This window comes from Danio rerio, chromosome 6 (genome assembly GCF_052040795.2).
Source record: "Danio rerio strain M-AB ecotype USA chromosome 6, GRCz13ab, whole genome shotgun sequence".
Lineage (NCBI taxonomy): Eukaryota > Metazoa > Chordata > Actinopteri > Cypriniformes > Danionidae > Danio > Danio rerio.
Window position 1 is genome coordinate 23,566,581 of NC_141026.1, and position 23,420 is coordinate 23,590,000.

Consider the following 23,420-nt stretch of genomic DNA (forward strand, 5'->3'; position numbering starts at 1 on the left):
GCACTGGAAAGCTCAGGAGGAAAGGACCATATCTGGATGAGGGCAAATCCAACAGCTGCCAAAGGGGATGCCATTGATGAGGTACCAATGCTTTAAAGGAGCGAAAGGGAACAACTTCAGCAAGGGAAAGCTGACCGGAAACAGAGGAGCCTGAATATTCCAAAGCTCTAAACTACTAAGTGCAACGTGTGAAAGCAAAAGTTTATCAGAGCAAAGAAAAGAGTGATTCTGATAATGTGCCTGAGTACCACATACAGAAGTGCCACAAGTCAAGGGATGATGAATGCACAACTACAGATTTCAGACTCTCAACCACACATCTCCATCAACATCTTTTTAAAGTCAAGTGAAGATGCTGATAGCTTACAAGAAGAGAAACAAGGATGAGCAAAGATCAAGATCAACATTTGATGCTTTTTACGTTTTCATATTGATTTTGTTTGCATATTTATTATAATATCACTTCAGTATATTTTACAGTATATGAGTGTGAAAACTAGCAGCTAGCACTGAACCAACTGAATACTTATGCTTAAAACATTGTTGTCTTTGATGTGTTAAGAGAAAAACAGAGTACAGTCTTTTACTTCCTTCAAATCAAGAGGGAAGATGTTTGGCTGGACTTCTGTCAAAGTACGGTGGCATAATCTGGTCAATTGATAACAGCTATGTGACTAATATTAGTCACTAGATAGAGGTAATTAAGAGAACTGGATTATGAAATTGCACTTTGGGGTTAAAAGACAATAATATTAAGACTAAAGTCTTAAGAGGAGGGATTGAAGAAGATTTCGATTCTCTCAGTGTGAAGTATTTTCTAAGTGTAAAGCAGTTAATTTTCTCTTCACAAAATGTATGTAGTGTTTGCAGCAAACATGCCAGCCTGTGTTAAAAATACAGTGATATGTCTGTGTAAGATGAGTATGCCTGCACAGGAGCAACACTAGGAGAAGGCTGAGTGACTGATTGAGTAGAATAACTGAATATGTAAAGCACTGATTATATATGTTAAATACTTGTATGAAGCTATATGTGTTAGAAGTTAGAATGAGTAACATATTATCAAGTTATTATCCTGTCATAACAATGTATGTAAACACTTAGTTCCTTTGCATAAGTTGCATCTATACTTTGCTGACATAGACCTGTGTAATGGAAATTCATTTTAGATAAACATGTGTAGTGGAAACTTACAGCAGAAACAGCGGAGCACCTGATGCACGTACAGAATGGGCCTTATTAGGATTTGACCTTGCAAGCAGTACAAACTAGATAGAACAGTGAACATACTTTGCTTCAGTGTCTCATTCTGTAGAAACTGTCGTCAGAATGGGCAGTATTAGGGTTTGACCTTGTAAGCAGTAAAAACCAGATAAAAGGGTGAACACACTTGACTTCAGTGTCTCACTCTGCAGAAACTGTTGTTGCTGTATTACTGTGACCTTCTTTGCAAAGAATAAAACTTTAAAAAGACATTCCGAGTAAGACTTTGTTTCTTGACCACAGAGAACGCCTCTTTAAAGAAAATTGGCACTACAATTTGGTGTCAGAATAGTGGGATGTCTTGGAGGAACTTTTCCGGACCCTGCGGACGGTGACTGATCATCCTGGGACTTCGTGTCACAGCCCTGCCCCGCTCGATTGAGGGTTGAGGGGCCGACCGCAGGGCTCGGAGGGGAACCCCACTGACATCTGGGAAAAAGAACTCAAGTGGCATCTGAACTCTCTGGTAAGAGACAAATTCTTTGTTTGTTACTAAAAGAAAATTGAACAGTTTTGGGCATTTGATTAGGCAATTAAAAGGGTTTTTCACTGTAATTTGGGCCATCACCATGCTGGTAGATCTGTCTCTGTGGGATAGCAGCGTGATTAATGCAAGTGAGATCTGACATCAGGTGGGGATCGAGACCTTTTTACAAGTGAGATCTGGCGTTTAGCTGAGATCAAGACCTTACACAAGTGAGATCTGGCGCCTGACTAAGATCAAGACCTTTTTAACACGTATGGCTAGCTAACTGCGATTTACTCCCGGGAGGGGGTTGAAATTAGGGGGCTGTGCGATTTCCTTCAAAAAGAGGTTGAAATTTTGGGCTGTGCGATTTACTTCCGGAAGGAGGTTGAAATCAGGGGCCAAGCGATTTACTTCTAAAAGGGGGTTGAAATTGGGGGCCACAAAATTAGAGCTGGAAAGCTTAACTTTACGATTTTAGGTGAAAAATCGAAATCTGTTGGAGATGTCCGACAGATTAATAGGTACCGAAAAAGTCCAGGGGAAAGATTGTTGCCAGCATGGGGAAGTCTCAAAGCAAAATAAAAAGATATGATACACCGGTGTTTTGAAAAAAATAGAAAAAAGCATGTAAGAGATAGGAAAACAATAAGGTATCACAAGTTTCTAAGGGAAAAGGAATGTTGAGTGTTACTAGGTTAAACATAATGAAAAAGCAGATGAGAAGGCAGAAGGAAAAGCAGGTTGTCTTTGGGAAAGGCATGTGCGTGTCGTGTGGAGACACTGTTGATTGTTGGCTCAGGGAGGCAGATAAGAGGCAAAGAGGAAAATGCTGCAGAGGCAGCTGGCATGTAGGGAAAAGAATGAAGGAGATAAAGTGAAAGAAAAATGTGAATGTGTGAATGAAAGATTAATTAGCACCACTAATCCTTTCTATACATCTGTTTCCATACATGTCGTCAGAATGGGCAGTATTAGGGTTTGACCTTGTAAGCAGTAAAAACCAGATAAAAGGGTGAACACACTTGACTTCAGTGTCTCACTCTGCAGAAACTGTTGTTGCTGTATGACTGTGACCTTCTTTGCAAAGAATAAAACTTTAAAAAGACATTCCGAGTAAGACTTTGTTTCTTGACCACAGAGAACGCCTCTTTAAAGAAAATTGCCACTACAACCTGTAACATCTCTGTTGACATGAGCTAGTGGGCTGAGAGCCAAGAATAGCAGGACCCCTTAGACTAAAAACCTATTCAAAAATGGTCAAGAGTTAAAAAGAGACTTAGGGGTGTGTCAAATAATCCTGTATAAAAATTGTAACAAACACACTGAAACTTTAGAAGGAGCAGGAGAGACTTTAGAAGGTGTCTAGGAGAGACTTCAGAATGCTCTAGGGTCTGCTCTGCTCTTTCTCGGCTTTATTATGGAGAATAAAGTCTATTTTCTGATATTCAAAACCTCCGGTCTGATAATTTGTAATTAATGAGAAGACAATATTTACCACATTCTCCAGCAGCTAGTACCCTTTCCTCTATGTCAATGGTTCCCGAACGTTTTGCTGTGTGCACCCCTTTCTAATATTTGACACCAGTCAAGCATCCCTTTCTCTGATTAAACTCCCCATTTTTACTAAAATAACAAACTATATATATATTTTTTTTGTATACACAAAAATAATAAAATACATGAATTTAATGGATGAGCTTTTATGAAGGTGACAATTTTCACAGCGTCATTAGGTACAGACAAAAGTTAATCTGGCATGTTTTTCATCGCTACAGCTTCTTGGTGGATGCTGCAGTGTACCCAGGAAACCATATATGGATGTATATACACACACACACACACACACACACACACACACACACACACACACACTCTTACTCACACTCACACAAATTGTCAGTTGTATTAAAAATGTTATGCTAAATAAAAAGGGCATATATATATATATATATATATATATATATATATATATATATATATATATATATACTCTACCGGTCAAAAGTTTGGGCTGTTTAATTAATTTTTTAATCTTTTTTTAAGGAAAAGTATTCAGTTCATCAAGGCTACATTTATTAAATGTAAAAAAAGTTGAATATTTATTAAAATGTTAAATAACTGCTTTCTTATTGAATGTAATTTTAAATAAATGTATTACTCCAGTCATTTATTGCTTTTATTACTATTATCATTAATGATAATAATAATAATAATAATAATAATAATAATAATAATAACAACAATAATTATTAAGATTAGAGTGATTTCAAAAGGATCATGTGACTAAAGACTGGAGTAATGGAAGCTGAAAATTCATCTTTAAAACCACTGGAATATATTACTAAAATAAATGATCAACTACTTTTGAACAGTTATTTTATAGTGCAATAACATTTCACAATTGTACAATATGTGCTATATTATAATATAATAAATGTAGCCTTGGTGAGCAGGAGAAGCTTATGTTAAAACATTTAACAATCATACTGACCCCAAACTTTTGACCAGTTGTTTATATAATATTTTATTAAAGAAAAAGTGCACTTTATTTTTGAAACCCACAAACATCACCACCAAATAAAAATCAGAGAGGTCAGACTCTCATACAGAGCCTCATTTTAGTTGTGAATTGGGGACCTCTGTCTGAGACGATGTCTTCAGGTATTCCATAATAGCGAAAGACAAAGTTGCATAATAGTTCGGCAGTTTCCAGGGCTGTGGGTAGTTTGGGTATGGCTATGAGTATGCAAGCCTTTGAGAATCGGTCAACGACAGTAAGTATGGTGGTGTTTCCTTGTGACTGGGGCAAGTAAGAATTAGTAATGAAGTCGATGGCTATATGTGACCAGGGACGACGTGGGACTTCTAGGGGTTGCAGTAGACCGGCGGGACGGTGACGAGAGTGCTTTGCCATTTGACAAGGGGAGCAGTTGTTGACAAACTTGATGACATCTTTGTTTATTGAGGACCACCAATAACAGTTTTGAATGAGTTGAATGGTAGCTGTACTGCCTGGATGACCGGAACTGGGACTGTTGTGAACTTCAGTGATCAGTTTTTCTGGTAACAATGGTGGGACAAAGATTTTGTTCTCGGGGCATGCCTGCGGAGTAGGATTCTGATCAGATGTATTTATTTTTTTTATTTATTAAAGCGTTCAACAAGAATACAAAAAAATACAGAAAAGGTACAAAACCTTTAACAACAAGGGTAGAGAACAGAACAAAACAAAATGACAAACTAAGGAATATGCCAGGGGGGATATAAATTACAAAAAGCACTTTAAATTTAAAGCAAGGTCACAGTAATGTTTACAAGATCACATACAATACAGTCATCTATTATAAAAAAGAGAGAATATTGTAAGATTCACATAGTGTTACGGATTTTAAAGCTTTAACATTGCTGGAGGTAGAGATTGTATTTAAATAATATTTCAAATCTTTACAAAAAATAAGAAAAAGGGGCTTTACAGACAAAAATTTGCATTTATGTATAAAAAATTTTGCTAGTAAAATAAACAGATTTATTAGAAAATATTTATCTTTAACTTTATCAACATGATAAAAACAGAATAAAACATCCTTGTATGACAAAGAAAAATTATATAAAAGAGATACACGTATAAATAAACTGAATTCTTTCCAAAAAATCTTAATATGGGTACATTCCCAAAAAAGATGATCTACAGATTCATCTAGAATTCTGCAAAAGGAACAAAGGGGATCCTTTTCCGGAAGCATTTTTTTAATATAAACATTCACTGGATAAACTCTATGTAGCAATTTGAAGGAAACCTCTTTAACCTTATTTGTAATTAGAAATTTGTTGGGTAAAGACCACACAATCTTCCAAGGAATGTCATAAAATAAATTACTCCAGTGAAATATGACATGTGGAATAGAAGTTATTTCATTTTGAAATAGATGCCGAATCTTTCTATTTCTGAGAGAAGGGTTATGCGAGAAACAAATTTTCCCAATCACTGTTTCACAAGCATTAATTAATGAGGTAACAGGGAGAACAGAATGAAGAGAGTTTTTTAAAAGGGTAATAGCTCCACTGGGAATTGCGTCCATAACGATGGCAAACTCTCGTGGGGTTATAGGAATGCAGTATTTACTTAAGAACTCAGAATAAGAGAGTAAATGACCATTATTATTAAAAAGTTGAGAAACCAAGCAAATATTGTTCCTAAACCAATTAGGAAAGAATATAGATTTATTTTTATAACAAATATCATGGTTATTCCAGATATAATACCTATGAGGACTAAAGTTGTGTTTATAAATTAAATGCCATGCTAATAATACTTGCTTATGGAAATTGGATAATTTAATAGGAAGTTTGGAGATATTATAATTACATACTAATAAAAAAGGGAGACCACCAACTTTGGAAAAAATATACTTGGGAATTACATTCCAAAGGGAATCAGGATCATTCAAAAATTGCCTCAACCAATTTATCTTGAAAGTATTATTCATAGAAGAGAAATCAAGAAAGTTTAGACCCCCATAATCATAACTGTTTATAATAACAGATTTTTTGATATAGTGTCTTTTGTTTTTCCAAAGAAAGTCAAAAAGCATTCTATCAACCTCAGCACAGAAAAACTTGTTCACAAACAGTGAGAGAGCAGGATATGTTACTCTTGAAATACCCTCAGCTTTGGCAAGGAGTGCCCTCCCTCTTAGAGACAAGTCCCTTTGAAGCCAAGAATTAAATTTTTTTTTGTTTTGGCAATTACTGGGTCAAAATTTAATTTACCTCTAATATTGTCATCTTTGCAAATAGTTAAACCTAAGTAGCATACTTAAGATTTAACAGGGATATTATAAAGAATAGAGGCCGAGCAGGACTTTATAGCAAGCAGCTCACATTTATCTAAATTTAGAGTCAAGCTTGAAGCTTTTGAAAACATTTTTAAATATATTTAATAGCATGAGGAATCTGTGATTCATCCTTTAGAAAAAGAGTGGTATCATCTGCTAATTGGCTTATGAGAAAATGTTTATCAGCTAAATTAATGCCTTGTAGACTACTATTCAGCAAATAAGAGGTAAGAAGTTGAGATGCTATTACAAATAGGTAGGGAGAGACTGGACAGCCCTGACGAACTCCCCTAAAAACTTCAAATCTAGGTGACGTACCCGATTTGAGATTAACAGAGCAGGTAGCATTTTTATTTAACGTGCGGATGGACTTACAAAAGAAATCACCAAAGTTGAACTTGTGCAATGATTGTAAAATAAAATTGTGCTCAAGAGAATCAAAAGCTTTATAAAAATCTAAAAAAAGAATAAAGCTTTCCTCCTTAACTAATTCTGCATAATCTAATAAATCTAAGACGAGACGGATATTATTAGAAATGTGTCTCTTTGGGATAAAACCTGTTTGTGTTTCATCTATGATTGTTCCTAGCACACTTTTAAGCCTATTGGCCAATAATAATGCTAATATTTTGTAGTCACAATTTAAGAGGCAAATTGGACGCCAGTTATCTATAAAAAGAATGTCTTTCTTTGGTTTGGGAATTAAAGTAAGTAAGCCTTGAGATAATGTTGAAGGAAGTGCTTCAGATTCAATGCTTTCTAAAAACATTTTAAGTAAAAAAGGTGCTAAATCTTGAGCAAACATTTTATAAAATTCAGCCGTCAGCCCATCAGTACCCGGAGATTTATTTTTAAGGGCTTCAATAGACTCTATTATTTCAGCAGCAGTTATATGTCTATCACAGGTGTCCGTCTCATTTATAGATAAAGTTTTGGTTCCCTTTAACGATTGGAAAAACAACTGTGCAGAATCATCACAATATTTAGATTTATAAAGATTAGTGTAGAAATTTGCACAAAAGGTAGCAATTTGTTTAGGGTCAGAAGACTCAGTTCCATCAATATTCAAGGAATTAATAGTTAGACTTCTAGAATTATTTTTTTCCATCCTAAAGAAATAAGCTGTACTTTGCTCTCCCTGCTCGAGCCATCTTTTTCTTGAGCGAATAAAAGAGCCTTCTGCTCTGTATTTATATATTAAGTCTAACTTAGTTTGCAATTCAGAAAGTTCTTGAAATTCGGCTTCTGATAGGCCATCCTGAACTTTGTTATGAAGGTATATTATTTTATAAACAATAGATTCCTCCTCTTGCTTTTTAAGTTTAGCTAGTTGAGTCCCAAATTTCCTAGCACATTTGCCAATTTCATGTTTAAGGAGTTCCCAATTCAATCCATATTTATTGTCTTTTTTCGCTTTGAGCCAATAATATTTAATAAAAAATGAAATTTTAATCTTTACTTGATCATGTGTAAGCAATGAGGAATTAAGCTTCCAATAAGATGCCCTGGGTCCTGAGAATATATTGTCTGATGAGAGAGGGGACTGAAGAAGAATCGCCTTATGATCAGTTAGAGGGGAGGGAAGAATGCTAGAAGTAGCTTTAAAGTTCTTGACACATTGAGACACAAGCCAGTAGTCAATACGAGACTGTCTAGAACAACTTTTGTTACTCCAAGTGTAAGACTTAGTGTTTGGAAATATTTCTCTCCAAATATCAATAACATTAAATTTGTCCATAAAAATTTTCCGTTTAGTGTTTACAGAGGTGGACCGTTTAGGCGGTAGTCTATCCATTTGGTTATCAGGCACCATGTTAAAGTCTCCCCCTATAAAAATTAAGGCATCTGGGTATGTATTAAGCCACAAGAGAATCTTGTCCTCTATAGTTTCAAACAACAAGTCATTATCACGAGTTACATTATAACCATATATATTAACCAAAATTACAACAATATTATTTATACAAACTACCAACATCAGAAAATGACCCTTCTTATCGCAAAAGTGATGTAAAACGTCTCCAACAAAATTGTTTTTCAAAATTAAGACTCCAGCTGAATGTTCTGAGTCGTGAGCAAACCAAATGTCATTGCACCACTGATTTCTCCAAAAAGCATAATCACTAGGAATTGAATGTGATTCTTGAAAAAAAACAAAGTCCGTCTTAAATGATTTTGCAAATGTAAACAAAGCTTTCCGCTTAGTAACGTCTCGAAGTCCCCTGGCGTTGAGAGAAATTACAGAAATAGACAGAGTAAAATCGAACAAACAAAAAACTCTTATTATGAAGAGAAAGAGAAAAAAAAAAAGTTCCTTACTAAAGCTTACTGGATGAAAACGCACAAATAATAGCTGACAAAATAACTATATAAGAACATTTACAGCTAACTTCAGTGTTCTGATTAGTGCAACATTAGTTATGTGAACCTCTCTTGATTATTTGTTCAGATCATGAAGGGTTAATTTCTGAACCTTCAATGAATGCTCGGTGGCCCACAAAGTATGCTTTCCTTCCTTGCTTACGAGCATTTTCCACCGCAGCCCAAAGTAAGAGCCTTCTTTCTCGGTCGAAAGCCGTAAGATCCTCGGAAAATCGAAGACTGTTCACACGAAGAAACTCTGATGATTTTGCTGCTCTCCACACGCCATCTCTTATTAACCTTGAAGAGAACTGAATGATGACCGCCTGTGGCCTAGTGGTGTTCATTGGCCTCTTCCCGATACGATGAACAGTGTCAATTTTATCCGGTAGAGACGGACCTCCCTCTGGAAAAGTGGCAACACATATGAAAATAGATTCAGCTCTGATGTTTTCACCTTCTTTTTCCGGTATTCCGTGCAGTCGCAAATTCCAACGACGCGAGTAACGCTCCAAATCAGCAATCCTTGTCTCACAGAACTCCATCTTTTTTTCCTCAGAGCTCACTCTTGCTTCAATAAGGCCAACCTTCCCCTTAACGTCGTTGAGCTCGGCACATATAAAGTCAACAGTTTTTTTAGCCCTTCTATTTTCAACGCATTGTCCCCAACCATTTTTTCCAGGGCATCCGATCGGTTATTTATTAGCTGAGAAAGCGTGGAGATTACAGAATCATCATCATCAGCTCTACCTTTCTTTGATGGCGGTTTATCTGGGCTCCCAGGTAGCGGTGAAAGTAAAGGGCTATCTCCGTGAGCAGCATAGCTGTGGCCTTCCATAAGGCTAGAGATACGTGAAACACGCGATGTTTCTCCTCCTTTCCTTTAATCTGCCGCTGACTTCATTTTTAAAGTTGTGAGAGGTAACTTTAAAGTAAGATATTTCTTGTTTAGCTGTTAAAGGTGAGTTTGTCAGCAGAGCACTACACAAGTAGACTTAGCAGGACAACATCTTGGATCCTCTCCCCAATGGGGGCTAAGATCAGGGATTCCTTTAAGATTGGCTCAACATCATCAGCCAATGCTTCTTCATCAAACAAGCGGGATAGTGCGTCGGCTTTGACATTTTTGGATCCGGGAATGTAAGTGACCTTGAAATCGAAACGTGTGAAGAATAAGGCCCACCTTGCTTGTCTTGGGTTTAATCTTTTGCATGACCGGATGTACTCAAGGTTCTTGTGGTCTGTAATGACAGTGAATGGGTGTTTGGCGCCCTCTAGCCAATGTCTCCACTCCTCTAATGCTGCTTTCATGGCTAAAAGCTCACGGTTGCCAACGTTGTAGTTTCTCTCAGCTGGATTGAGTTTGCGAGAGTAAAATGCACAAGGATGGAGTTTATTGATTGCCTGGGATCTCTGAGAGAGGATAGCCCCGATACCAGTGTTGGAGGCATCAATTTCTACCACAAATGGTTGATTGGGATCAGGATGACACAGGATGTGTGCGGTTGAGAAACGAGACTTGAGCTGGTTGAATGAACGGGTGGCTTCCTGACTCCATTTCAGGCGGGCATTATTGGCTTTCACCATGGCTGTGAGGGGAGCGGCTACAGTACTGAAGTTTCTGATGAACCTTTGATAGACGTTAGCAAAGCCGAGGAAACGTTGGAGTTGCCGGATGGTTTCGGGTTTGGGCCAATAAGTGACCGAATCGACCATCTGTTGATCCATGGCAACGCCCTCGGGACTGATTATGTAACCCAGAAATGATATACAGGTCTGATGTAACTCACACTTGGATGCTTTGGCATACAACTGGTTTTGGATCAGGCGCTTTAGGACTGCTCTGACATGTTGGATGTGCTCAGGTAAGGAATTGGAGTAGATTAGTATGTCGTCAATGTAAAGGATGACCCACTGATTAAGCATGTCTCTGAAAATCTCATTTATAAAGGCTTGGAACACGGAAGGACTGTTTGCTAGGCCGAAGAGCATAACTAAGTATTCATAGTGGCCATTTACAGTTGAGAACCCAGTCTTCCATTCGTCGCCCTGCCTGATGCGAACAAGGTTGTAAGCACTGCAGAGGTCCAATTTGGTGAAATACTGTACTGAGCGTAACTGTTCGAGGGCTGCTGGAACTAATGGCAAAGGGTAGCGGTACTTGACAGTGATTTCGTTAAGTCCTCGGTAATCAATGCACGTGCGCAGGCTCCCATCCCAAGAAGAAGCCAGCTGAAGCGGGTGATGTGGATGGTCGAATAAAGCCCTTCTCCAACTCCTAAGAGATGTAAGTATTCATGGCTTCGGTTTCTGGCTGGGAGAGGGGAAAGATCCTTCCGCGAGGGGGCGTTGTACCTGGTAGCAACTCAATAGCACAATCGTACTCACGATGAGGAGGGAGTTTAGTGGCTTTCTGCTTGTTAAAGGCTTCAATGAGATCTTGGTAGACTTCGGGGATTTGACTCAAATCAGGATCGTCAGAATAGGCAGAGATAGTGTTAATCTGAACAGGGGTGACAGATTGGAGACAATGGTTAAGGCAATTAGTACTCCATTTCACAATCTCACCAGTACTCCAGGAGATTTGGGGATCATGAGTCTGTAGCCAGGGTAACCCGAGGATAATGGTGTGCTGAGGAGAGTTAATCACGAGGAAGGAAAGTTCTTCTTCATAGAGAGAGTCTGTTTGAAGAGAGAGTGGCAGAGTTCGGAATTTAATGTTTCCTTCCCCCAGGGGGCGTCCGTCTATAGCAATGATAGCTTGGGAAGAATCACAGGTGGTTAGAGGAACGGAGTGGATTGTGGCAAACGTGTTATCAATAAAATTGCCAGCGGCTCCTGAATCAACTATAGCTAGTCGGGATCTGTACATCACCATATTGTAGACAAACGGGTACCCTCAGAATGTTATTGGAAGTAGCGAACAAAGTGGCTGCACTTACCGGTAAGGTCTTGGGTAGAGGTTTTTTGGGACACAGCAACTTTGTATGACCCAAAAGACCGCAATACAGGCATAAGTGATTTCTCAGTCTTCTTTCACGTTCCTCAGGGGTTAATCGGGCTCTGCCCAGTTGCATGGGTTCAGTGGAGCTCTCAGGGGATACAGGACAGGGAGAAACAGAACATAGGGGTTTTCTAGTTCAGATTAAGTTATCCAACCTGATTGATAGCTTGATGATTTGGTCCAGGGATTTTCCCTCATCACGGCATGCCATCTCAGTCTGCAGTTTGAGGTTTAGAGCCTTTATATAGAGAGTCTTCAGAGGATCGTCAGCCCAGCCAGTCAGCGCAGCTAGTGTGCGAAAACGTAGAGCGAATTCGGCTGCAGGTTGATTTTTCTGTTGGACACATAAAAGCTCCTCACCAGCATTACGACCTCCTTCAGGATGGTCGAATACTATGAAAAAACGTTTGAGAAAGTCATTAAATGAGGGAAAAATTGGGGTGTTGTCTGGCCAAACAGCAGAAGCCCAGTCTAAAGCCTTTCCCGTGAGAAGGGAACACACAAAAGCAATTTTACTCTTTTCATCATTAAACAGATGGGGCTGTTGAGCGATAAACAGTTTACACTGTAGTAAAAAGCCTTTGCATTTAGCTGGGTTACCTGAGAATTTTCGGGAAATGCCAAACGAACACCGGAAAACATTGGATCGGTGTAACGGGGTGTTGACTTGGAGAGTAAGTGGCGGTGAGTTGCGCTGTGGAAGCAACTTGCAGATTTTGCATTGATCTTGCCAATTCATCGGTGAGCTGGGTTAACTGAGACAACTGTTGCTGATGTGTAGTTAGTACCTGAGCTTGAGCTGTGATTTCTTGGGACAAGACCTGCATGGCTGTGGGATCCATGTTGGGCGAAGTCTTCTGTAACGAGGAGACTGACACGGAGGGATCCATTTTGCAGTATTTAATAGACACAGTTCAATCACAAACATACAACATGCACTAAAGTGCGAACTCACATCCAGCATTCAATGTTCACGAACAGCATTCAATATAGATCGTGGGGCTGGTGGCTGACAGACACAGAGTGATTTACCAGGCATAGATCAGTGGCAGGCGGCGTGGTTCAGAGTCCGTATAACAAGCGTGGGTCGAGGGCAGGCAGAAGGCAACTCAGAGTCAGAAACAGTCTGGGGTAATGCACAGAAGATCAGGCAAGAATAACGCTCAGAAATGTTGGCCGTGGCTGAACAAGACTTCGCAATGAACTGGTGTTTGAGTGTGGCTTATATAGGGAGCGTGGGTCATTACTGGGATTCAGTTCAGGTGTGTGCACAATCAGTATAGATGGATGATGTAATGCTTAAAAGTCTGGGGATGGCGGCCTCTGCTGGCCAGCGAGGGGAATGACTGGGCCCGAGTCGGTGACATGTATATTATAAAAATAAATACTTGGTTACAATACAGGTGCTGTTCTGTTTAAAATTCCTATGTGGTAACTGAGTTTATTAGGTTAACTAGTATTGAGTTATTTTGTCTGATAGTTAAATATATTTTTAAAAAACTGCAAACAAAAAAAATATATAAACTTATTTTTTTCTCAGATTCTTTCTTAAAACTCATAGTCACATACCTGTCTGATGGCTCATTATGCAGCTCATTATGCAGGTCTTTGTCTTCTCAGGTGTGTCTCACTGCATAGTAATGATAGTTCACGCCTTCTCGCATAAACCAATTTCACACAGAAAGTGACATAGAAATTTTAATTCATTATATTGTTTTCTGTGAGCAAGTGAACAAGATGATTCTCACATCATTTTGAAGCAAAAACACTAGGCTACAAGATCCAGTTCTCAAAAGTCTTGTGCACAAATGTTATCTGTGTGTTTCACAGCCTTGTTTCAGTGGCTTCAAAATTTCAGTTTTTCACTAACCACGCATAAACGTTTCTTTCTTAAAAACACAAACACATACAAACATTCTGCTTAGGTATTACTGTAGCCCAGCTTGTGCTGTTTACAGTGTTATCACACTTTAGCCATTTATATGTTTTTAAGATACTGAAAACAACACAAATGTCAGTGCATGTCAAAACTTCTCCAGAGCACCAAAACACCCTCAGACCCCAGAGGGTTAACTTTGATCTGGGAACTTTTAACAATGCTGGACTTAAATATCTAGCAGGTATGATGGAGCAGGTGGAAAACAGTCCGGATAAATAAGATGGTGCCGGACCATATAACACCTTAAATACAAAAAATAAAATTAATAAATTTAGAAAAAAAATTGTAAAACAAATAAACAAACTCCACCAGGCAACCAGTGCAGGGGGTAATGTGCTCAAAGTTACGAGCGCCAGTAGGAAATCTAGCAGCTGTGTTTTGCTCTACCTGTAGGAGATTTATATAATTGACCAATAGAGAATAAAATAGGGGCAAAAATAGAACCATGGGGAATCCCACAAGTTATACATGCTTCAGAGGATAAACATCTATTAACATCAATATGTGCAAACATGCAAATAATCTATTTATCCAGTAGCACATTTCAAACACTCACACAGTTTTTTTTTTACATTTGTTAATTTAAGCTAATTTACTTTTACTCTCCCTCTAAATTTTTTGCCACTCTACAATAAAATCATACACAAAAGGAACTATGTACTTACTTTTTGCAGAATTATGCATTTAAAAACAGTGCCAAAAAAGTTTCTTACGAACAATTGAGTAAAAAAAAAAAATATATATATATATATATATATAAATATATATATATATATATAGAGAGAGAGAATTTAGGAATTAAAAGAGCTGATCAGAAAGATGCAGAAAAATGTTGTACTGGGTAATGGAAAATCATTAGAGCTTAATGTCGCTTATGCCAACACAAATAGAGGAGAAGCAAAAGAAGAAAGAGAAGCACTCACCCCCCTGCTTACTTCTGTCAAGATATATTGAGACCCGTCGAGCTAAACCTGTGAGAGGAGAAGAGGAAGAAATGGGTACAACAGAGGAAAGAGATCATGAAGGATGGTCAGCCAAAGGACACCACAGTGTTAGCATAACACACAACTGTGACCCTACCCCAAATGATGATTTTTGATTTTTACCTTAATTTGACAGCCCTCAGAATACTTTGGTGACAAATGTATTGCCATATTATATATTAAAATAAATAAAAATGTATAATATAATATAATATAATATAATATAATATAATATAATATAATATAATATAATATAATATAATATACAGTTTAAGTCAGAATTATTAGCCCCCCTTTGAATTTTTTTTCTTTTTTAAATATTTCCCAAATTATGTTTAGCCGAGCAAGGAGATTTTTACAGTATATCTGATAATATTTTTTCTTCCAGACAAAGTCTTTTTTTTTGTAATATTTTGACTAGAGTATTAATATTTTTTTATGAACCATTTTAAGTTCAAAATTATTAGCCCCTTTAAGCCATATATATTTTCAATAGTCTAGAGCACAAACCATCGTTATACATCAATAGTCTACAGAACAAACCATCGTTATACAATAACTTGCCTAATTACCCCTTAATTACCTAATTCCTTATTAACCTAGTTAAGCCTAGTTTTATATATATATATATATATATTGCCTACTTTAAACAAATTATTAATGAGCCTATCATTAACTGTGTGTGTGTGTGTGTTTGTGTGTGTGATCATGGTTTTTAAATATCGCACATGTAATGTTTTTGAACTGCTTTTGTTTGCTTACAGTTATTTTTGTTAAAGGGGTGGTCCAGAATGTAATTTTAAGGCTTGGTTGTGTTAATAAGATGCAAAGCAATGTGTGCTCATGTTTCACTTGAAGGAAATTGGATTTCATATATCTCACTTTGATTATACACAGCTACTCAGCTAACATGAAAACGACTGTCATATTTCCTAGTTCCTCTGAAAAGCCCGGCCTCAAGCGACTCTGATTGGTCATCATCATAATTTGCTGTGATTCGCCGATCGGCTCCACGTCACGCCCGGACAAGCACGTGCATTTTGTGTAAACAGTCTGTCAGTCAACACGTGTCTGTAACGAGTGAAAATGGGATGCGGCTCCTTTAAAAGTGTTTCTGTGCCATTTAGTGTGTTTATGTGTGTGCGTGTGTATATCATTTAGTATCTGTAACACAAGAAGCGCATGTTCGCGAAAGAAATATTATTGTTCTTTTTCTCTTATGCTCGGATTAAGTTATTTTCTGTGGTGACAGAATAAATCACAAGATCTGAGATGAGACCTGTGTGTGCCTGGATTGATTTGTTTTTGCTGTTACACTCCAGCTGGGAGAGCATTGGCAATTGCTGTATTTTTTTTAAATCAACGCGTTACAGGACGTCTTTCACGCATATCCGGAATATGCCTGTGTAAGTAACATGAATCGTTCACATATCTTTTGCAGCTTTATTGTATGAGTTGTAAAACGCATGGAAAAGCTGCCTGAAGACAATCAGTGCAGTCGTGCACACACATAAGAGACACACTGCTGTCTCACACAGAGATGCACATGCTGGCCAAGAGTGCGTGTATCTGTGTGTGTGTGTTTACAACCGTTTGATAAATATGGATTTGTAGCTAAATCGTTTGCGGTGAACATAATTTCCCATTGTTTACATCTTTGTTACAACATAGCGTTAACACTGTACATGTCATGATCTTTGTGGAGATTTTAGACGAATCCAGCACTGATTCTGGAAGCTGCGTTTTGTCAAATCATGCTTGCCATGTATTTTATAATTCTCTGGAACATAATTAATATTGAACTGAAAGCACTTCTGTGCTTGTGTCGTGTCATTTGGAAGCCCAACAAAAGAAACAGAGAAGCTCTGTGGAAACAGCAGGATGGCATTTCTCCCTCTGCAGTAACGTTGCAGCACCTCTGGCCACGGCCTTTACCAGCGCAGTGTGGGATGCGAAATAATGAACTTTTGTGATCTCACAGGGGGCGGAAGTATTTTTTGTAGTCCAATTTCTCTTCAATTTCTCGACTTTGTGCAGTTCATTGTAAGCTTTGCTAAGCTAACTCTGTAAAAATTAAGGTCTCCTTTTGCATTGAACTTTGAGCATTTTACATTCAGAGATACTGTTTATGTTCACACAGCTACATTACAAATCAACTACAGTTTAAAATATGATATCGCAGTGGACCACCCCTTTAATATAGTTTAATTCTCACCCTTTACAACAGCAATGCTTTAATAGGAGATTAACTCTCCATTTGTGTATAGCTAACTGGTGATCAGGAACCTTTAGCCTGGACATATGTTTTAAAACATGACAATATAGACATTTTTCTTGGCTGCTGGATGGAGGGCACCATAGCAACCAGTGTCTTCCGGTAGAATGCTTAGAACCTCCGGTAATTTAAAAATAGGTAACTTGCACTACGAAAATGGGGGTCAATAGCGTTTTGAGTGGATTACGGAGTGTTTTTGTGACACATAACTTTGAAAAGTGTGTGTTAAAGCAGTTATAATCTGTCAGATGTAGTTCACTAATCACGAGTCATTTAGGTTTCATTTAGTTTGTTGTACTTACCATGGTCTGAGTTTTTCAGTCATTTTAAAATGATACTTTATTTTCACTTTGTGACAGTTATTAAATCAGTGTGTTAATAGGAAAGTACAGTGGGCTATATGTGAGTGTCAAACATTTTAGTAAATTACATGTGTTTGGGCTGGTTATATGTTTGAAAGAAAGAGAAAATGTTGACTTTAGTGATGACGAGGCTACATTTAAAATGCAGAAGATGCCGCCTGACAACGAGAGGAAAATGCCTTATAGCAGCTGTTTTCCATCCTATTAGATCACATTTTTTAAATAATCAGTCCAGGAGGTAGCGCTGTATTACAGTATTAGTTTAAAGATGTTAAAAGCAGGTAAAATAGATTAAATCCATTGTTTCAAAGCTGTGCAAATGTGTCTGTTTAAACGCATCAGCTGTCGACCGGAAGTTTTGCTGCTCAACAAGCAATGTTGAGCAAAGTCATACACAACACATAAACAAAAACTTTATATAAATAAATTTTAGCATGGGGCACAGTGGCTCAGTAGTTAGCACTGTTGCCTCACAGCAAGAGGGTAACTTTACCCTTCGTTTGTGTGAATGCGAGAGTGTATGGGTGTTTTCCAGTACTTGGATTTTCCCGAAGCCTACCATTATAATTTTGAAAGCTGCCTGAGCACCACACAATTTTTTTTTGTGAGAATTCAATTGCTGAGCCACATTAAATGGGAAGAACAACACGAGTTAAATAATTATTAGTGTGTGTTTGTTGAATCATTTGAGCTTGTTGAATCATGTGCAAGTGATAGGAACATTTAAAATGATTACAGCAAAACAAACTTCAAAGAAGATTTTTCATAAAGATAGTCCCTCATTAAAAGTGTTTTCTGAGGTTTAATTTAAGAGAGCCACTATCATTAACTGCATGCTCCCACCCAGAGATGGGAAGTAATCGAGTCCAAGTACTTTGTTACTGTATTTACGTAGATTAGTACTTTACTTCAATATTTTTTTTTCTGACGACTTTTTAATTTTACTCATAACATTTTTACACAATCTGTAAAGTATCTGTACTTTCTACTCCTTAAATTTTTAAACCAGGCTTGTTACTTTCATTTGAATGACTTCGGCTGTGCAATTTATATCAGGGGTTTTCAAAGGGTGTGTGGGGGGAGCAGCACCTAATAAGGGGGGGCACGAGACATTGAGGCGTGCACTCGGGTAAATTATGATGATGATATTTATGGTTTCACTAGAGGGAATAATAATAATAGTAGAGTAATGTATTCTAGTAAAATATATACAAAATAAAGTGTTACTAATAGTTAAAGGAAGTGGTCAGTAATAGTTATTTATAATTTCGTGAAGTGCTTTTTGAATGTTGCGTCACCAGGCTATTCTTGTTTCCTGCAGTATTATGTAATTTTGAATTTCATCTTCAATTTCTCGACTTTAACTGCAGTTTGGCATTTAAACTTTCATTCATGAACACTTCATTCATGCCCCTGTGATAAACCCGGGGTATTTGATGTGAATATAAAGGGCTGGTGGAAAAGTGTTACTTTTATTGATATGGACATGTTGAGTGGAAAGAAAAAAAAACTTCCGAATTTCGTGATGTGTGTGTATGTGTGTTTGTGCGGTCCTTTACTGACAGCCGTGTGTGTGGATCTTGTCACAAAATGCCAACCCAAGCTCATTCTGGAAACGTAGCCCCGCGGACGTTTCTGGAGGCCGCAATTTACGTGGCCGGAGGTACGTATGGCCGTGTTTAGTTTATTTCGAGCGAACGCTGCGGGGCGGTGTGGCCCCGCTCTGCTCCTCCCCTTCGCGCTTGCCGGCCAACGGCTTGCCTCTGAGTGGAGGTCTTTTCCGACCCAACCAATTTGTCTGCTTAGCTTGCAGCGTTACGTCGACGGAGCGGAGGCTTGGAGGAGGAGGAGCCGGCCGCGGGGACGACCGGGATCGAGTACGGGGAACAGCAGTTCCAGAAATCAGGTAAGATGAAAAACAGAATCCAAAAAATAAGGGCGAGAACGCGGCGAGATCCGAAAACGCAGTCGAAATCAAAGACGAGGGCTTTTGCTTTTTTTTTTCTGGACGGCTTTTGCATCCATCGCTTGGGTTTAGGGAAGGAGGAGGAAGAGGAGGGTGGCCGGGTCGGCCGATCGCCCGGTGGATCGTTCGGTCGGTCGTTCAGCCAGCCAGTCGGACGGTTGCTCCACAGCGGCCTCCGGCGGCTTTTCATGCGAGAACAGCGCAGGTGCGAACGGCGCACGCTCCTGAGAGGTGCTCGAGACGCGAAAAAGCGGCCTCTCGCGGATCCGTGAAAACAAAAACTGCTCGAATACGCACCTCCCGTGACGCATTTCGCGGTACGCAAAAACGTCCTACGTTTCCACAATGAGCCTTAGTTGCAAAATGCGGGGAAAAGTACTACATGATGGAAATAGTTTGATTGAGGTCTTTTCTTCAATAATGCCACTGTTTGAACGTCTTTCTGATTCAGTTTTTTTCCATTTTGCAGCTTTTTCAACTTATGTTAATCAAGCACCTTATGTAAGCTAATTTGAGATGACTAATGTGGATGAAACAGAGGGAGTTGGTGATGTAAACCTGACTGAAGCTGCTTTGTCACCGGGTAATAAGATGCATTCAAATCATCATCCAACCATGGTTTATTGTACAAGCTTTTATACAGTTTTAAGGTACAATTATGTGCTTTTTTGACAACATTGTACAGTTAGTAGCCTACTAAAAATCTAATAAATTATAAAAACTTTAAGCAAAATTTATTTCCAATGAGTTCCTATTTTCAAATACAGAATTTATACTGTTTTAACATGTATACACTGTTGTCTTAATTTAAATTCATATAACAAATATATTATAACTTTAAAAATAATTATATGGGTGATTTATGAATAAAATAATCCAAAGGCTCTAGAATTTATCAAGTAAAAACTGCAAAAAGTATTGGAGAATGTAATTGCATGCGTATGTGGCTTTTTTGTGTGTGTGCGGATAGAATGCATGTATTAACAACATTAATAATATATTATTGAAATAAAATATACACAAAGCTCTGCAAAACAAACACAGAAAACATAGGATATTCATGAGAGCATTGAAGATAATAAAGCAGCTTTAGCCTGAAACATGTTTTAGACTAAATTAGGTGTTAAATTGAAGACATTTATTATTTGTTTACATATAGGCCTACAGGTCTTTTTATAGTGTATGAACATGAATAGCAGCTGATTTTGTTGATCTAAAAGCAGCAATGATGATACAAAGGGTAATGTTTTGAGCTGTGCTGTTGGTCAATATTGTAGAGCGATGTTGCTTGACTACATTCCTGCCAAAAATTTGCAACAGCATTTTTTTTACATAAAAATTAGAAACACAAATCATTTTGTATAAATGTATCAATATGATGTGATGTCTGGTTATCATTGAGAAACCAAAACAGGAAGCTGTAGTGGATACTGTCTACTTAAGTACATGTTTGAGGTCATACTTTAATTTTTAAGTAAAGGATGTGTGTACTGCCATCTCACCCCTGAGTCTTAGCATGTGGAATTACCTTAATGATTGGCTCTTCATAGCCAAATACAATCATGGCCATAAACAAATGCATGCTGCCCTTGTTTGTCTGTAAACATGTAGATGGGCAAGCTGCAGCCAAGTTATTCCATAACTTCTTGGGAATTATGACAGAAAGCCACCATATCAGGGAAGGGTTCTATAACAGCGGACCAGTCTTCAGTACATGGATGAGAGAACAGAAGTGGTGGCACATACACTGGAGCCAAAGAATGTTTTATTTTTCTTACAGTAACTATTGTTACTTATGGGAGGCCATCGTGTTCTTTTTCTGCAGAGGCATAAATCAGCAGACAATTCATTTGGTGCTCCTCCAGTTTGATACCTGTGTGTCAACTAGGTCTAGAACTAGACGAAGCTTGTATGTCTTATGTGTTTGCTTGGTTAAGCATGTACATAGTTTGGGTAGCAAAGTTTAAAACATTTTCCAAAACTTTATGCATTGTCAAATGAACAATTTGAAAAGACACATCTCTGGTAACTCAATGTAAACATGGCTTCTTGAGAGAAGAGAATAATGCTTAAGTCTTGTGTAAAAACCTCTCAGAGTACTTGTCGTATTGTACTAATTAAAAGGGAAAAAAGGCTACCTTGGACTCGCAAACCTACGAAAGTGCCATTGGCTATTGTGGCAAATACATGCTTCAAGGCTTAAGTAATTTCAGAGAAAGAGATTACCTTAATGCATAAGCTAATACACAGTGTATCTCAAAACTTTTTTGCTAGCTACCTACAAATAACAAGTATTTATAAAGAAAGTTGTATTACATTATACATTTTGTTTACACACAGTAGGTATTCAGCTTCATCATTAGATTGTGTGAGGTGCTCCCTTTGCTACAATAATCCTGTTGTGAATGATGCACCACATGGTTTGATTTTTTTACACTGTGAGCATGTTTGCGAACTGAGAGAATACATTTTGAGAACATTTTTCTTATGTGCACACTGGAACCAGACATGATCATAATTGGTTTAAAAAATAAATAAAAAATCCTGTAGTGGGAGCTTTACATAAGGTTAGGACAATAGCTACACCTATACAATATTGTCCAGCACAAACAACTGTGAAATAAACAAAATAGGATATTAAATAATAACAATAATAATAATAATAAACAAATTATATAAAACAATTTTAAGAGGTACTAAAAAAACTACAAATAAATTTCTACAAAAACAAACAAAGAAAAAAATAATAAAATAAAAAAGCAAACCTCGTGTGGTGGGCAGCATGTCAGACAGGCCTTGCCATGCTGTGACCATCTCTGGATTTCTCTGGTCAGCAAAGTTCTTCCAAATTCGCAATGCTCCATCATCTGCAAAAATTGTTGCATGATACAAATCACCATAGGATGGGAAGCAATAAATGTTTGTGTCAACATGGCTGGCAGCTGAACTAACCTGTGGCAGTGAGGAGAAGAGAGCAGTCATGCCCATTAAGGTACTCCATGGCTGTGATGCGCGTGTACCGTGGGTTGCCATTATAAAAATAATCCAACCTCTCTCCTTTTTCCCAGTCCCAAAAACTGTTCCAAATACACACAGTTTTAATGCAGTTGACAATTCCTACCTATATAAATCTACATTATAACATGTTGCAAAATACACACAATGACGCATCTCATTGAACACAAGAACACATTGAGCTCTATTTTAACAATCTAGGTGCAAAGCGCAAAAGTATTAAGGTCTTGTCCGAATCCACTTTTGCTATTTTGAGGATGGAAAAATACAGTTTGCTGCCCGGCGCATGGTCTAACAGGGTTGGTGTTTTGAGCATAACGTGCATGAAACCAGTCAGAGTCTCATCTCACATTCCCTTTAAGAGTCAGTAGTGGCAAATTTGCTATTTACATGGCAGACTTTGTAAATGAAAAAACTAAATGCTTCACTAGCGAGAAAACAGTTAAACAGGCCATCTTAAGCGTAAAGATTTGTTTCAAAACTAATTTTAAATTTACTTCTAATTTCCAGCTTTTAAATGAAAAATAAATACGAAATGTGGTAAACATATATACCAAAACAAAAGTTATATCTAAACACACATCCTATTATTATGTCCCATATAGTGATGCATACATCTCCAAAACCCAACAGGTGGACAAAGATAAGAGTTGCGTTGGTCTGAAATTAGCAACAAATCGCATCATGCATGTTTTCCGACTTGTGTATGATAGGGCCCATTGGCTAGCCAAAATAATGGCTGGTCAAGACTGCTAACTTTTTTGTTTGTTTTTATAAATAAATACCTACAGTGTGTTTTCCCAAACAGAAGCTTAATTATTTTAGATTTTTTGCAACAAACAATAAATGCGATACATAATATATTTGATTCACTGTAACTGTGGTGGGACAGGTTAAGGCTGGAATACACTACACGGTTTTACCTAGATTTTCCATCAAACCAAATCA

At 37.8% G+C, this 23,420-nt stretch overlaps 2 protein-coding genes across 14 annotated transcripts in view; one reads left to right on the plus strand and one right to left on the minus strand.

Moving 5' to 3' along the window:
* The window catches only part of LOC147836337 (uncharacterized), a 432,239-nt gene that overhangs the window by 131,804 nt on the left and 277,015 nt on the right, over positions 1-23,420 (plus strand). The window lies entirely within an intron of this gene.
* rptor (regulatory associated protein of MTOR, complex 1) overlaps positions 1-23,420 on the minus strand; it is a 236,070-nt gene that overhangs the window by 27,522 nt on the left and 185,128 nt on the right. For 7 of the 13 annotated variants that reach the window (XM_087257147.1, XM_087257145.1, XM_087257142.1 and 4 more), the window contains exons 28-30: positions 22,410-22,534; positions 22,223-22,324; positions 14,795-14,842 (exon numbers count right to left, since the gene is read on the minus strand). In XM_087257147.1, the coding sequence (XP_087113273.1) occupies positions 14,795-14,842; positions 22,223-22,324; positions 22,410-22,534 (275 nt within the window). The remainder of the gene's footprint in view (positions 1-14,794; positions 14,843-22,222; positions 22,325-22,409; positions 22,535-23,420) is intronic. The other 6 variants (XM_087257149.1, XM_087257143.1, XM_087257151.1 and 3 more) reach the window with 2 other exon arrangements.